General features: G+C 43.4%; 1 protein-coding gene across 1 annotated transcript in view; it reads right to left on the bottom strand.

The window, feature by feature from the left end:
* Positions 1-16,430, bottom strand: part of rspry1 (ring finger and SPRY domain containing 1) — a 102,092-nt gene that overhangs the window by 67,923 nt on the left and 17,739 nt on the right. Inside the window, exon 2 of the mRNA XM_070897912.1 lies at positions 2,390-2,442. Within this exon, the coding sequence (XP_070754013.1) occupies positions 2,390-2,442 (53 nt within the window). The remainder of the gene's footprint in view (positions 1-2,389; positions 2,443-16,430) is intronic.

The raw sequence follows: 16,430 nt of genomic DNA, 5'->3' as shown, positions 1-16,430 counted from the left end.
TAATCTGAGGAAGGACGTTCTTGCTATTGAGGGAGTGCAGCGAAGGTTCACCAGACTAATTCCAGGGATGACTGGACTGTCATATGAGGAGAGACTGGATCAACTGGGCCTTTATTCACTGGAGTTCAGAAGGATGAGAGGGGATCTCCAGAAACGTATAAGATTCTGACGGGACTGGACAGGTTAGATGCAGGAAGAATGTTCCCGATGTTGGGGAAGTCCAGAACCAGGGGACATAATCTTCAGATAAGGGGTAAGCCATTTAGAACTGAGATGAGGAGAAATTACTTCACTCAGAGTTGTTAACCTGTGGAATTCCCTGCCGCAGAGAGTTGTTGATGCCAGTTCATTGGATATATTCAAGAGGGAGTTAGATACGGCCCTTACGGCTAAAGGGATCAAGGGGTATGGAGAGAAAGTGGAAAAGGGGTACTGAGGGAATGATCAGCCATGATCATATTGAATGGCGGTGCAGGCTTGAAGGGCCGAACGGCCTACTCCTGCACCAATTTTCTATGTTTCTATGTTTTTTATGATTGAATGGAACTTTCCTGAAGGGGAGACTACCTATACAGAGGTGTTTTATTTTGAAAAAAGGAATTTAATTTTCCAGATAAAAACAAAAGCACAAAATCTTAAGGGATATTTGAAGATTAGGCTCAGCAACTACAATTCCTGTCGGAAACTGGTTGCACTTTAATTTGCACCACTGACAAACATAACAAAGGAAGCTAAGGTTACTGGTGCTGCAACGTTGTGTTTTTGCCTGTATAAAAAGGTCACCCTGGAACACTGTTTCAAAGCAGCTCAGATTTCCTATTTAAGATTTGCAGAACTTCAACTTAAATCATCTGACATAGTTTATCATTTTCTCTATATAAATGCTTAGGCAGTAAAACTGATGCAATGCTTCCAAGACAGAACTGAAGGTTGGGGAGAGGAAAAAGAATGCAGGGAAATTAATAGGATCAAGACCTGTATTTTGTTTCATGTTAAAAAACTGAAATGTGTATACTATATTCTAATGGCCGATTTGAAGCATGTAGATTACTATTGGAGTCAAATGTTTAAGCTGCATTTGGTAGGCCTTCCATTGCTACTGAGAATACCCTTGGAATCCCTTTGATGACTGATAAATCTGCTTTTCTAAAAAGATCAGAAACATCAATCATTCCATATTACAAGCTTTTATGCAAGTTGGCAAAACCATTTTTGGCACCAGACTTTAAACTACTCACTCCACATCACATGCTAAATAAAACCTAATGTTTTACTGTTAATGCCTTAAAAAATGCTTTTAAAAAAAGGCAATTGGAGAGGGAGGAATTGAAGAAAAACTGAAATCCCAGCCATGATGGCAAGATGGCATATCCAATCTCCACTACACATTTGCAAAAAACAGCTTTATATGCTCAAATTGACAAAGATTGTATTTTCTACAACCTTGGCAATTGGCTTAAATTTCCCACTACAGTAAGTAAAAATGCTCTTCATTCTATCACATGGGGTAGTTGAGTTGAATAGCATAGATGCATTTAAGGGGAAGTTAGATAAGTAGATGAGGGAAAAATGAATAGAAGGCTATGTTGATGGGGCGAGATGAACTAAGGTGAGAGGAGGCTTATGTGGGGCATAAACACTGGCATGGACCGGTCAGGCCGAATGACCTGTTTGTGCTGTAAAACTAGATGTAAAATGTCCACCTTAACTGTTTGCATTCTCTCAGTTTTGCTAGTATCTTCCAAAACTTTAATGAGTGATTTAAAATCTATTTTTCAGGAAAATTTATAGATTCCTAATTAAACTGAACTTTAGTATGGTGTACTGAATGGAGAGCAGGTTAAAACAAAATCAACCCTTTCGCACTCAATGTTGGGAACCTTCTGTAATATGTGCATACAACTGCAAGTATGCTCAATTTTATGAATATAATTTGTAATAGTATGCAGAGATAGCTGTTCTAAAGTACAGGAGTAGTGCCGCAATTAACATTTACATCCCTGGATCAGGGAGGGGAGAGCAGTGTGCCCAAGGGATGTGGAAGTATAAAAAAGGATAAAATGTAGCAATGTGTGATGCTTCCTATAGTCAAGTAATGCTTCACAGGGAGAAAATGAAAACAAAAAAAAAAAGAGACAAATGGAGAATCACGAATGACTATTTGTGTACTTAATCAGGGTCAGAGCAGCATCAGTGGCCTGCCCATTTAGCCAAGAGCGCCTCAAGAAAAAAAAAGAGAGCGCGCCACAAAAAAAACCTCTAACTTAAATTAGGCTCTGCTGATCTCCTAACAAGTTTCACTTTGTGCTGACAACAATAAAATTACTGAATTCGTTCAAACTCAATTTGTAGGAAGTTAGTGTATTATATTTTTCAGTCTAGTACTTACCTGTTTCTGCCATTTCGTGCAAGGTGATCATTGAATATGGAGGCTCTTGATCACTAAAAAGAAAGAATACATTACTCAGTATATTTAGAAACACAGAAACATAGAAAATAGGTGCAGGAGTAGGCCATTCAGCCCTTCTAGCCTGCACCGCTATTCAATGAGTTCATGGCTGAACATGCAACTTCAGTACCCCCTTCCTGCTTTCTCGCCATACCCCTTGATCCCCCTAGTAGTAAGGACTTCATCTAACTCCCTTTTGAATATACTTAGTGAATTGGCCTCAACTACTTTCTGTGGTAGAGAATTCCACAGGTTCACCACTCTCTGGGTGAAGAAGTTTCTCCTCATCTCGGTCCCAAATGGCTTACCCCTTATCCTTAGACTGTGACCCCTGGTTCTGGACTTCCCCAACATTGGGAACATTCTTCCTGCATCTAACCTGTCTAAACCCATCAGAATTTTAAACATTTCTATGAGGTCCCCTCTCATTCTTCTGAACTCGTGGATACAAGCCCAGTTGATCCAGTCTTTCTTGATAGGTCAGTCCCACCATCCCGGGAATCAGTCTGGTGAACCTTCGCTGCACTCCCTCAATAGCAAGAATGTCCTTCCTCAAGTTAGGAGACCAAAACTGTACACAATACTCCAGGTGTGGCCTCACCAAGGCCCTGTACAACTGTAGTAACACCTCCCTGCCCCTGTACTCAAATCCTCTCGCTATGAAGGCCAACATGCCATTTGCTTTCTTAACCGCCTGCTGTACCTGCATGCCAACCTTCAATGACTGATGTACCATGACACCCAGGTCTCGTTGCACCTCCCCTTTTCCTAATCAGTCACCATTCAGATAATAGTCTGTCTCTCTGTTTTTACCACCAAAGTGGATAACCTCACATTTATCCACATTATACTTCATCTGCCATGCATTTGCCCACTCACCTAACCTATCCAAGTCACTCTGCAGCCTCATAGCATCCTCCTCGCATCTCGCACTGCCACCCAACTTAGAGTCATCCGCAAATTTGGAGATACTACATTTAATCCCCTCGTCTAAATCATTAATGTACAATGTAAACAGCTGGGGCCCCAGCACAGAACCTTGCAGTACCCCACTAGTCACTGCCTGCCATTCTGAATTTTACAGATTCTCTGGTTAATTTTCCAAGCAAAAAAAAACTGCAGGAATTATTACAGTAACATGGAACTTGAAAATAAAACTCAATTTACAGAAGGTTCTAAAATTTTCCGTTCTTTTGTTGACTTTCTTAAATTGCCTAATATGCAAATTAATTTTATATCAACTGCTTTTTACAGCGAAACAGAAATGATTTCAATAAATTCGAAAAGCCAACTTATCAAAATGACTGCTGGCTCAAAGTGTGACTAATCCCTTACACTTTATAGATAGTTACAATTAAAGTTAATGCGCAAATAATTTTTGCCTAAACGTCAGAATGAAAGCAGTCTTTGTTGCTGCATAAACTGCTAAGAAATTAGAGCAGTTACTAAGTTTCACTCTGGACCCTTCAAGTACCATTGTTGAAATAAAGTTTATATATTAAGCTGTATACTTTTAAAATATTTTGAAGTATTATAATATTTAAGTATATGTAAGTATTTAAGTATTGTTCCAACTTTCTTTTTAGGCTTGCTAGTACAGTGTGACAGCGCTGAATCACGCATGTATGGTTTCAATCTGTACGCTGGTTAATCCACTTGGATTTCCCCTGTAGTTTTCTTCAAGAACCTACCATAATGAGTTTTCTCCTGCTGATCAGTTTATCAGCTTTAACAAGAAGTCTTAAAATACACTGCACCCACTTTGGTCTAACAGGAAATAGTCAAATTGTGACAAGACTGGCAGTGGGGTTACAAAGTTTATCAATAGTGCATTTGTAAATTCTGCAGCAAATAGTGTTCAGTTGCCAAATGAGGCTACTGGATTATCTGGAAGAGGTTTTCAAATTTACACTACCCAAGCTTATAGATTTTGCTGAATGGCTCAAAAGAAATGTCTGCAGACCAGAGGCAAAGCACTTCCTTCCTCAACAGTCATCCTCCCAAGTGCTGATTCCACAGTAGCAATGGCAAAAGCTAGAGAAGTTGATTGTCTATCCCCACAGTTCTGAACATGTTTGCTCGACACAAAAAAAATATTACAGCATTGAGATATCAACATTTTCAATGCAGAATTTTCTTTGCATTTTCAAAAACATCAGCCTACACGTCAAAAAGCAAAATCTATTCATTAAAGTGCAGCATTAGAAATTGCATTATGCTGCATATATTTTCACTCTTCCCCCTCCTCTTGACACCCCATTGAAACATGGTTCTATACACACTACGTGCTCTTACTCTTAAAGAATTTGCGGTCGGCGGCGAATCAAAGGAGTACACTACGGACATCACAAAAATCTACACCTAGGTTGTACAATCTCCCCTGTAAAAGCTTCCCTTAAAGCGCTGCAGAGTTCCACGCAGCGTAGTCTCCCACGGAGCCCAGGAGCACACTGCTGTGCGTATGCGAACCTGGGATTACATGGGGCGGTGGTTCTTAACCTTAAGGGTCTTGCCAGCTTTAATGGTCATATTTGCAGCAAATCTTCTGTCTTACAGCTTTCCTCCTCCATTGAAAATTGCATCTAAGTTCCACATTATTGCCAATCCAATACATCCGAAGTGAAATTCTGGGCAAACTCAACAGGAATACCAGGAACCTTTCTTTGTCTCTCCTTTATACAGATTAGAGAGGTTTCAGTTTCTATTTAATTCGACACGACTCAAAAAAAATTATATCGCTAATCTCCAATTTTATCTAAATTATCCTGTTTCAAGCTACTTTTTTCATCTTTCCCCTCCAAATTAACATATGTAATCGGCATTAGCCATTTGGAAATAATTTTCACATTGAATCAAGAAGAAAACTCTTCAAAAACTTTATACAAGACAAGTTCGTTTATGCTCCGCTTCTGCTAGCAGCCGACTCGGATGGAAGAAACAAACCAGCATCAGGTCATTCATTTGATCTACATGGTAGCTATTAATTATATAGTGTGTTAGAACTTCATTCCCAAAGAAACTTTTCTTCTGATCCCCTTACGCTGTGCAACAGGTCTCCTGCACCCACTTGCACAAGACTTAAACATTTTCAGTGTAATCACTTCGGAGCAGGTAGGCAATTCGCGTAACTTTTTGCCAGCATATTGATTTCTATCAGGAGCTGAAAGACACAGCAAAGCCTCTGTGCAGTCATAACTTCACAGATTACAGGTTCGGTTTCAAAAGCGGTATGATGGCCGAGAACAACTTGTATTTATAGAACACCTTTAATGCAGTAAGATGTCCCAAGGAACTTCACTGAAGTATCGACACAAAAAATGTGACACCAAGCCACACAAGGCGAACTGACCAAAAGCTTGGTCAAAGAGGTAGGTTTTAAAGTCTTAAATGAGGAAAGAGAGGTAGAGGAGTCGAGAGGTTTAGACAAGGAATTCCAGTGCTCAAGGCCCAGGCAACAGAAGGCACGGCCACCAATGGTTGAGCGATTATAATCATGGATGCTTAAGTGGGCAGAATTAGAGAAGCGCAGATATCTGAGGGGTTGTGGGGCTGGAGGAGAGATAGGGAGGACCGAGGCCATGGAGGGATTTGAATACAAGGATGAGAAGTTTGAAATTGAGGAGTTGCTTAACTGGGAGCCAATGTCAGTCAGTGAGCACATGGATGATGGGTGAGCTGGACTTGGTGCAAATTAGAACACAGGTCGCCGAGTTTTGGATCACGTCTCGTTTACATAGGGTAGAATGTGGGACGCCAGCTGGGAGTGTGTTGGAATAGTCAAGTCTCGAGGTCACAAAGGCACAGATGAGGGCTTCAGCAGCAGAAGAGTTGAGGCAAGGGCAGAGATGGGCAATGTTACGGAGGTGGAAATAGGCGGTCTTCGTTATGCTACGGATGTGTGGTTGAAAGCTCATTTCAGGGTCAAATATACACCATGGTTGTGAATAGTCTGGTTCAGCCTCAGACAGAAGTTGGGGAGAGGGATGGAGTAAGTGGCTAGGGAACGGAGTTTGTGGGGGTGACCAAAAACGGCAGTCTGACAATTTAGACTCCAAGGGGGTCGAGAAAAGTGGAAGGGAGGTATAGCTGAGCGTCATCAGCGTACATGTGGAAACGGATGCTGTGTTTTCAGGTATCGCCAAGGGACAACATGTAGATGAGAAATAGGAGGGGGCCAAGGATAGATTCTTGGGGGACACCAGAGGAAACGATGTGGGGGCAGAAAGGAGAAACCATTGCAGGTGATTCTGTGCCTACGATTAGATAGATAAGAATGGAATCCGGCGCGTACAGTCCTACCCAGCTGGATGACAGTGGAGCAGCGTTGAAGAAGGATAGAGTGGTCAACCGTGTCAAAGGCTGCAGACAAGTCAAGGAGGACGAAGACGGATAGTTTGCCTTCATCACAGTCACTAAGGATTTCATTTGTGACTTTGACGAGAGCCGTTTTGGGACTGTGGCAGGCGCAGAAACAGGATTGGAGGACATCAAACATGGAATTACTGGAAAGATGGACACAGATTTGGGAGACGACAACACGTTCAAGGACTTTGGGGAGGAAAGGGAGGTTGCAGATATGGCGGTAGTTTGCAAGTACGGAGGGGTCGAGGGTTGTTTTTTTTCCAGATGGGTGATGACAACAGATTTGAGGGAGAGGAGGACAGTACCTGAGGAGAGAACACCGTTTACAATGTCAGCAAATATGGGAGCCAGAAAAGGAAGATGGGTGGTCAGCAATTTGGTGCGAATAGGGTCAAGGGGAGCAGGAAGTCAGAAGTTTATAGCACGGAAGGAGGCCATTTCGGCCCATTATGTCCATGCTGGCCAACAAGAAGCAATGCAGCCTAGTCTCACTTTCCAGCTCTCGGTCCATAACCTTTAAGGTTACGGCACTTCAAGTACTTTTTAAATGTGGCAAGGGTTTCTGCCTTTACCACCTTTTCAGGCAGTGAGTTCAAGGCCCCCACAACCCTCTGCATAAAGAAATTTCCCCTCTAATCCTTCTGCAAATTACTTTAAATTTATGCCCCCTGGTTGTTGACCCCTCTGCTAAGGGAAATAGGCCCTTTCTAGCCACTATATCTCAGCACCTCATAATTTTACATACGTCTCCCCTCAGCCTCCTCTGTTCCAAGGAAAATAACCCCAGCCTAATCAATCTGTCCTCAGCTTAGATTCTCCACTCTTGGCAACATCCTCGTAAAACTCCTCTGTACCCTCTCCAGTGCAATCACGTCCTTCCTGTAATGCAGTGACCAGAACTGCATGTAGTACTGTAGCTGTGGCCTAACCAGTGTTTTGTACAGTTCCAGCATAACCCCCGCGCCCCTCTCTTACATTCTATGCCTCGGCTAATAAAGGCAAGCATTCCGTATGCCTTCTTAACCACCTTATCTACCCGACCTGCTACCTTCAGGGATCTGTGGACTTGCACTCTCAGGTCCCTTTGTTCCTCTATACTTCAGTGTCCTACCATTTAATGTGTATTCCCTTTCCTTGTTAGCCCTCCCCAAATGCATTACCTCACACTTTTTGGGATTAAATTCCATTTGCCACTGTTCTGCCCACCTGACCAGTTGATTGATCTTCCTGCAGTCCGCAGCTTTCTTCATCATCAACCACATAGCCGATTTTAGTATCATCTGCAAATTTCTTAATCGTACCCTCTATATTCAAGTCTAGATCATTGATGTATAATCACAAAAAGCAGGAGACCGAGTACAGAGCCCTGCGGAGCCCCACTAGAAAGATCCTTCTAATCAGGTCTCATGGACAGGATAAGCTCGGAAAGGTCATGAGGGGAGATCGGAGAGAAACTGGCGAAAGGCGTGAGGTCAGGGGTGGGGCGGGGGTGGGGGATCCTTAGAGGAAGATTGGCTCGGTGGGCTCGGGGGAAGAGGTAGCGGCAGCCGAACGGATGGACTCAACCTTACAACAAAGAAGTCCACGAGCTCCTCACACTTATTGTCGGAGGCGAGGGTGGAGACGAGGGAGAAAGGTTTAAAAAGACGATTAGCAGTGGAGATTAGAAGCCAGGATTTATCTTTACATTCCAGAATGATTCTGGAATAGTGAGCAATTTTGGCAGACGAGAGCAGGACCCGCTAATGCTTTATTTGGTCCAGCCAGATCTGGCAGTGAATGGCTAAACCAGTTCTCCACCATATCCGTTCACGTCTGCATCCCTTGGACTTGAGCGAAGATCAGAGCTGTACTGGGGGAACGGCCAGGATAAGAGAGAGTAATTGTTTTTGGTGAGGGTATGACTGAGCAGATTGGTAACTGCAGAAATGTCATGGTGAATGGAGGGCCAAAAGGCTGAACAGTTCATAAGTGCAGTTGTAAGAGACGGGAAGAGTGTTTTTGTTTCCCATGGGCAGACACAGAAGGAGATAGAGTTGGCCTTGGGGGGGGGGGGGGGGGGAGGAGAAAGGGCAGAGAGCGATACAAGGAAGTGGTCTGCGATTGACTGTCTTCGTTTTGACTTAGAAAATTTAGTTTAGATTTAGAAAAGGGAGAAGGAAAAAGGGGAGGTCAAGTCGGTGTACTTATTAGGGATAACAAGCATTAGAAAAAAGTGACGCAGCTATCAGCAAGACAAAAATATAATCCTTATGGATAGAGATAAAAATGATAAAGGATCATTCACACTAATAGGCGTCATCTACAGACCTCCAAATCGTGGAAAGGAGTTGGAGGAAGAAATAGACAGACAAATTTGTGAAAATGTTAATTCCTGGATTCTTTTACCTCAATCTGGTTCAGTAAAATTACTGAGTCGAATACCTCTTGTGCTTTGAACAAAGCAGTCTTTATTACCGGCCAGTAAGACCTATCAGACAGAAGATATACTCTCTGGATAGAGCGTACACACTCCCTACGGATAGGTGAAGTTACATCGTAAAGCGTTAACAGTTATACAGTTTTGAAATCAGATAACAAAATACAAATGGATTGACAGTCTAACTCAGCCACTCATTAGTCAATCTATATGAGATGTTCTTCTTGAAAGCTCAAGTATTGCCTCTAAATGTTTCAATCTAATGGTGTGACTATTTACTGAGACCTTGCAATTCTGCAGATGTATTTCATGTTACAATTATATATTATTGGCAGGATTAGTGACTTGAAACCTTGAGACAGACTGTTAGCTATGCTGATGTTGCACTATTTGCAATCTGACATTCTCCCAGCTATTCTTCCATGGCTTATACATCTTCATATATCCCGTTTACTTTACTGTCCTTAATTCCATATATTCCGTTCAGATATCCACAAAATCAGTAAAAAAAAAACAGAATAATCATCATGGGGGATTTCAACTACCCCGATATTAATTGAACAGGAGAAGTAGGCAAAGGGAATAAGGGAATGGAGTTCCTACATTATGTACAGGACTCCTTTCTAACCCAAGATGTAAAAAGCCCAAGGGATGATTTGCTATTCGATCTAGTAATGGGGAATGAACCACAGCAGATAAGATATGTAAAACTAAAGGAACATCTAGGCAATAGTGATCAGGAGAGAGCAGGAAAGTCAGCAGGCCTACAAAGGGCATCATGATCAAAGGCAGTCCCTCGGGATCGAGGAAGACTTGCTTCCACTCTTAGCATGAGTTCTTAGGTGGCTGTACGGTCCAATATGAGAACCACAGTCTCTGTCACAGGTGGGACAGACAGTGGTTGAGGGGAAGGGTGGGCAGGGAGCCTGGTTTGCCACACGCTCCTTCCGCTGATTGCGCTTGATTTCTGCATGCTCTTGGCGACGATACTATAGGAGCTCAGCACCCTCCCAGATGCACGTCCTCCACTTAGGGCGGTCTTTGGCCAGGGACTCCAGGGCATGAGGCAGCCGGAGCAGCAAGGCCCAAACAGTATTAACTGACCCGTGAGTATCAGTAGCAAAAAGAATTAAAGTGTGATATATCAGGAAAGCAGGTGCTTGATTGGCTGGTCAGTATTTCTCTCTTTTTCCTGGGCATTGGTTTAAATTAGAGCTGGGATTAAAAATCTAACAGCATTCAAAATGTGAAAACTTAATTACATTAGAGATGGCAGGGCAGGCAATGTTGCTGTTGTTGCATGTGGGAGCTGGTTGACCCCATTAAGGTCCACGGCAAACATTTCTGCAGCAAGTGTCTGCAGCTCGAGGAACTTCAGCTCCGTGTTGATGGTTGGAGTCAGAGCTGCTGACACTGCGACACATCAGGGAGGGGGAAGAGTTACCTGGACGCTGTGTTCCAGGAGGTCGTCACACCCCTTAGATTAATTAATTCAAATTTGGTCCCTGGTCAGGGACAAGAGTGTGAAACTACAAGCGAGGCAGGTATGGGGATCCAGGAGGTAGTGACGGAGGAGCCTCAGCCCTTGCCTAACAGGTACGAGATTCTTGCTCCCTGTTTGGATGGGGGCAGGGATTACAGGGAGGACGAGCAAATTGACCACAGCACCGTGGTACAGGAGGCCATTCAAGCAGTGGGACGGGGGGGGAGTATAAAAGAAACAGTGGTAGTAGGGGACAGTATAGTTAGGGGAATAGATACTGTTTTCTGCAGCCAAGAGAGAGTCCCGAAGGCTGTGTTGCCTGCCCGGTGCCAGGGTTAAGAACATCATCTCTAGGTTGGAGGGGAACTTGGAGTGGGAGGGGGAAGATCCCATTATCGTGGTCCACATAGGTACCAACAACATAGGTGGAACAAGCAAAGAGGTTCTGCTGAGGGAGTGAGAGCAGCTCGGGACTAAATTAAAAAGCAGAACCACAAGGGTAATAATCTCTGAATTACTACCTGAGCCACGAGCAAATTTGCAACGGGTAAATAGGATCAGAGCAATGAATGCGTGGCACAAAGATTAGTGTGGGAGGAACGGGTTTCAATTCAAGGGGCACTGGCACCAGTATTGGGATAGGAGGGAGCTGTTCCGTCAGGACAGACTTCACTTGAACCAAGCTTAAGCCTGTGTCCTGACGAATCGAATAACTAGGGATATAGATGGAGCTTTCAACTAAATATTGGGGGGGGGGGGGGGGGCCGGGGGGAGGGAAAGAGGAGGAGGAGGAGGAGATCCAGCGAGCAGAAATTTTAAAAGTCAAAGAGAAAGGAGAAAACAAAAGTGCAGGGTAGCGATAACCAGAGTGTGACAAGTAGGGGCAGAGCGTATACACAAGACAAAATTAAAATTATTTCTGACGCACGAAGTATTCGTAACAAGATAGATGAGTTGACGGTACAAATAGAAATAAATGCGTATGATCTGATTGTCACTACAGACACGTGGTTGCAAGGTGACCAAGGCTGGGAACTGAATATTCAGGGGTAGTTGCCATTTTGTAACAATAGGCAGAAAGGAAAAGGAGGCGGGGTAGCTGTCAATAAAGGATGAGAAACTATATTGGCTCAGAAGATCAAGATGTAGAATCAGTTTGGGTGGCGATAACTATTAATTCACTGGTGGGAGTGGTCTACAGGCCTCCCACACAGTAGCCACTCTGTGGCACAGAGTATAAATCAAGATATAATGGAGGCTTACAAGAAAAATACAGCAATAATCATGGCCGATTTTAATCTTCAAATTGATTGCCAGTTTGATTTGTCCAAAGGTAGCTTGAGTAAGAGTTCAGAGAGTGTGTGCAGGATGGTTTCTTGGAACAAGATGTTGTGGAACTAACCAGGGAGCAGACTATTTTAGATCTGGTAATGTGTAATGAGTTTGGATTAATTGCTAATCTTGCAGTGAAGGATCCTCTTTGGAAGAGTGATCATAGCATGGTAGAATTTCAAATTCAGTTTAAGGGTGAGAAAGCTAGGTCGCATGCTAGTGTCCTGAACTTAAATAAAGGTAATTACAAAAGGTCTGAAGGCAGAGTTGATGAAAGCAGACTGGGCAAATATATTAAAGGGCAAGATTGTAGGAAAGCAGTAGCGAACATTTAAGTTGATATTTCAGAATTCTCAGGAAAGATTTATTCCAGTGAGAAAAAAAAGATGCTACGAGAAGGATGAACCATCCCTGGCTAACTAAGGAAGTAAAGGATAGTATCAAATTGAAAACAAAGGCATACAATGTTGAAGGACAGTGGAAGGCCATAGAATTGGGAAATTTTTAGAAACCAGCAAAGGATAACCAAAAACATGATCATCAAAGATAGCATACAAGAGTAAACTAGCAAAAAGATATAAAAACAGACAGCAAGAGCTTCAACGGGTATATAAAAAGGAAACGAGTAGCTAAAGTAAATGTTGGTCCTTTAGAGGATGAGACTGGAGAATAAATGGGAAGCAGCAGAGACTTGGAACAATATTTTGTATCGGTCTTCATGGCAGAAAACCATCCCAATAATTGATAATTAAGGAGCGGGGGGGGGGGAGCGAGGAAAGAGAAGAGAGAAACTTAAAACAATCGCTATCACTACCAGATAAAGTACTAGGCAAACTAATGGGACTAAAAGGTGGACAAGTCCCCTGGACCTGATGGCCTGCATCCTCGGGTCCTAAAAGAAGTGGCTGCAGAGATAGTAGATGCATTGGTTGTAATTTATAAAAATTACCTGAATTCTGGAGAGGTCCCTGCAGACTTGAAAAATCGCAAATGCAATGCCTCTATTTAAGAAAGGAGGAAGACAGAGAGCAGGAAACTATAGACCAGTTAGCCTAATATCTGTCAGTGGGACTATGCTGGAGTCCATCATTAAGTAGTAGAAAATCATAATGCAGTCAAGCAGAGTCAGTATGGTTTTATGAAAGGGAAATCATGTTTCACAAATGTTCTGGAGTTCTTGGAGGATGTAATGAGCAGAGTGGATAAAGGGGAACCCAGTTCATGTGTATTTGGATTTCCAGAAAGCATTCAATAAGGTGCCACACAAGGGCCCCAAGTTTCCACATGATTTGCTCCTGATTTTTAGGAGCAACTGGTGTAGAACGGAGTATCTTAGAAATCAGAATTCTCCACATTTAGTTTGCTCCAGTTCTAGTCAGGAAGAACAGTTTCACTTTGGAACAGAATTTTTTTTTCCAAATGGGGGAGTGTCCGGCCACTTACGCCTGATTTCAAAGTTTCGTGAGTGAAAACTTACTCCAAACTAACTTAGAATGGAGTAAGTGAAGATTTTTGTACGCTCGAAAAAACCTTGTCTACAATTTAGAAAATCAGGCGTAGGTTACAAATTAGGCGTAGGGAATGAGGTGGGTGGGGGGGGGGGGGGGGAAGGGAAGTCATTAAATTCTACAATCAATCCTTAGTTATACTTATACAAATAAATCCAACCTGAATAAAAATTTATAAGCAAAGAAAAGATTAAATAAACCATGTTCCTACCTGTGTGAAAGTGCTTCAGGCAGGCCTTTCATGTTGGAGACAGGCAGCGGTGTGGCGTCAGTGTCTCGACGGCAGTGGCAGCAAGCTTCGAGCTGAGCTGCAGTGCTTGAGGCAGGCCTTCATTCTCTTCGTGGCTGGCCGCGAAGAAGCAGCACCGGACGGACCCGAGGCCATTCGGCCATGAGATATCAGCGGCGTCAGTGGCTGGCCGGCAGCCGAAGAATCAACGGACCGATGAGGCCATTCGGCCATGAGATAGCAGCAGCGTCAGTGGCTGGCCGGCAGCCAAAGAATCAACGCAGGACACATGCAGCTCATTAAGGTTCTTGAGGCCATTCGGCCACGCTTTAGGGGCGGCGTCAGTGGCTGGCCGGCAGCCAAAGAATCAGCAGCGGACGGACGCGAGGCCATTCGGCCATAGGATGTCAGCGGCGTCAGTGGCTGGCCGGCAGCCCAAGATACTGCAGCAGCCTTCGAGCTGTGAGGGGGACTGAGGCCATTTGGACAGGGAGAGGCAGCCACATCGACAGTTTTATATTTAAATTTGCAGAATGGGTGCTGCATTGTCAACACCACGTATTATTGCAAAATTGAATTGGCACTCTTATTTCTCCAAACACACAGTCCTTACTTTGCATGCACCAATGCAGCACCGGTTCTGCAAGTTTAGCAGTGAAAAGCTGAACTCACTGATTTCAGGTGGTGATTTATTCAGCAGTGCTGCTAAAAGCACTCCCTCACACAAATATCAAAAAAAAACTAAACTACAAGCCTTTGCAGGGGTCCAAGAAACAAATCTTTACTTTTTCTGCAGTATTTTTAAAAATGGCTGAGTGCCAATGTTTGTGTGAGACTGCGCGTGCGCGCACGCTCCAATGCGCACGCGCAGGGTTGCCGGCACTACGAAGGCTAATTTAAATTGTACCCGCCGCCCCCTGCTACTTAGAAAATCGGCGCGCGTGTTAGGCTCCGTCCCCTGCTGCGATGAGCGCGCCGCGCCAAGCAGACATCGAGCTCCCAATATCGGACTTTTTTTTTTAGGCACAGTTTTCGGCGCGAAAAACAGGCGCCCAGCTCGGAGGTGCGCCGTTTTCGCCGCGGCACGAAACTTGGGGCCAAGGTTACTGCACAAGAAAAGAGCTCAGGGTTGGGAGTAATATATTAGCATGGATAGAGGATTGACTAACAGAAAACAGAGAGCCACGATAAATGGGTCATTTTCAGGTTGGCAGACTGAAATTAGTAGGAGTGCCTACCACAGGGATCAGTGCTGGGGCCTCAACTATTTACAATCTATATTAATGACTTGGATGAAGGTGTGAATGTTTAAAAATGTATAGAGACATTGAAGTTGAGAACGTGGGAATTGTATCGGGACAGTATAAGCTAACAAAGAATTCATGGAGGAATAGCTATGATATCTGAGACTCGAGACTGCGAAATGTTACAACACTAACACATATTGAAACAAAACCCACAGCTTGCAGAAAAACCTCAAGGTCTTATTAAATCATGTTATTAACCTGAAACATTAACAGAAGGTCTTTGTTTAAAATCAGACCATACTTAGGTTGGCTTATGAGTGGACAAAGAGAAAGAGGGATCAAAAGAGATAGGTTGAACTAGGATGTCACTCTAGCCCTATCTTGTTATCTTTTGCCGAAAATGTATAACCATCGTCCCTTTACAATGTAACGTCACTTTGTCCGTAGGAAGTGGGTGCGTTCGAACAGACTTGCATTCCTTCTGTCTGATAAAGTCCCCGATCGGGATTTGTTTTTTTAAATAAAAACTTGCTTTGTTTAAAGCACAAACGGTATTCGTTTCAGTAATTTTGCTGAACCAGATTGAGAGAAAAGAATCTACATTTACATTGGGACCGAGTGTCGCATAGCCAAATTTGCTGATGATACAAAGATAGGTGGGAAAGCAAGTTTTGAAGAGGACACAAAGATAGGCTAAGTGAGTGGGCAAAAATTTGGCAGATGGACTAGAATGTGGGAAAATGTGAGGTTATCCACTTTGGTAGAAAAATTATTTAAATGGGGAGCGATTACAAAATGTCGAAGAATTTGGTGGGGTTCTTGTACATGATTCGCAAAAAGTTAGCATGCAGGTACACCAAGTAATCAGGGAGGCAAATGGAATGTTGGCCTTTATTGCAAGGGGGATGGAATATAGAAGTAGGTAAGTCCTGCTTCAACTGTACAGGGAATTGGCAAGACCACACCTGGAGTACTGCGTACAGTTTTGGTCGTCTTATTTAAAGGAAGGATATACTTGCATTGGAGGCAGTTCAGAGAAGGTTCACGAGGTTGATTCTGGAGGTGAAGGGGCAGTCATATAAAGAAAGGTTGAGCCTATACACAGTGGAGTTTTGAATATATTTAAGGTGGAGATACAGATTTTTGAACGATAAGGGAGTCAAGGGTTTACAGGGAAGTGGAGTTGAGGCCAATGTGGAAATGTATTTTTATCTAAGCTGATGCCACATGGTATTTTTGTGCTCTTTTTAATATATAACAAAATGGAGTCCTGGTCCTTCCAGAAATTTCTGCAGAAAGCAGTCGGCTTGCATAAACAGCTAAACCTGGCTTGAAAGGGCTGATAGCCACCAGACAGCTAGGAGACAAGTCCTGCTGAGACAAGTACCCCCCCCTCCCCCA

Source organism: Pristiophorus japonicus, chromosome 13, assembly GCF_044704955.1.
Source record: "Pristiophorus japonicus isolate sPriJap1 chromosome 13, sPriJap1.hap1, whole genome shotgun sequence".
NCBI lineage: Eukaryota > Metazoa > Chordata > Chondrichthyes > Pristiophoridae > Pristiophorus > Pristiophorus japonicus.
Note: the sequence above shows the minus strand (reverse complement) of the source record. Positions and strands in the feature narration are given on the sequence as shown.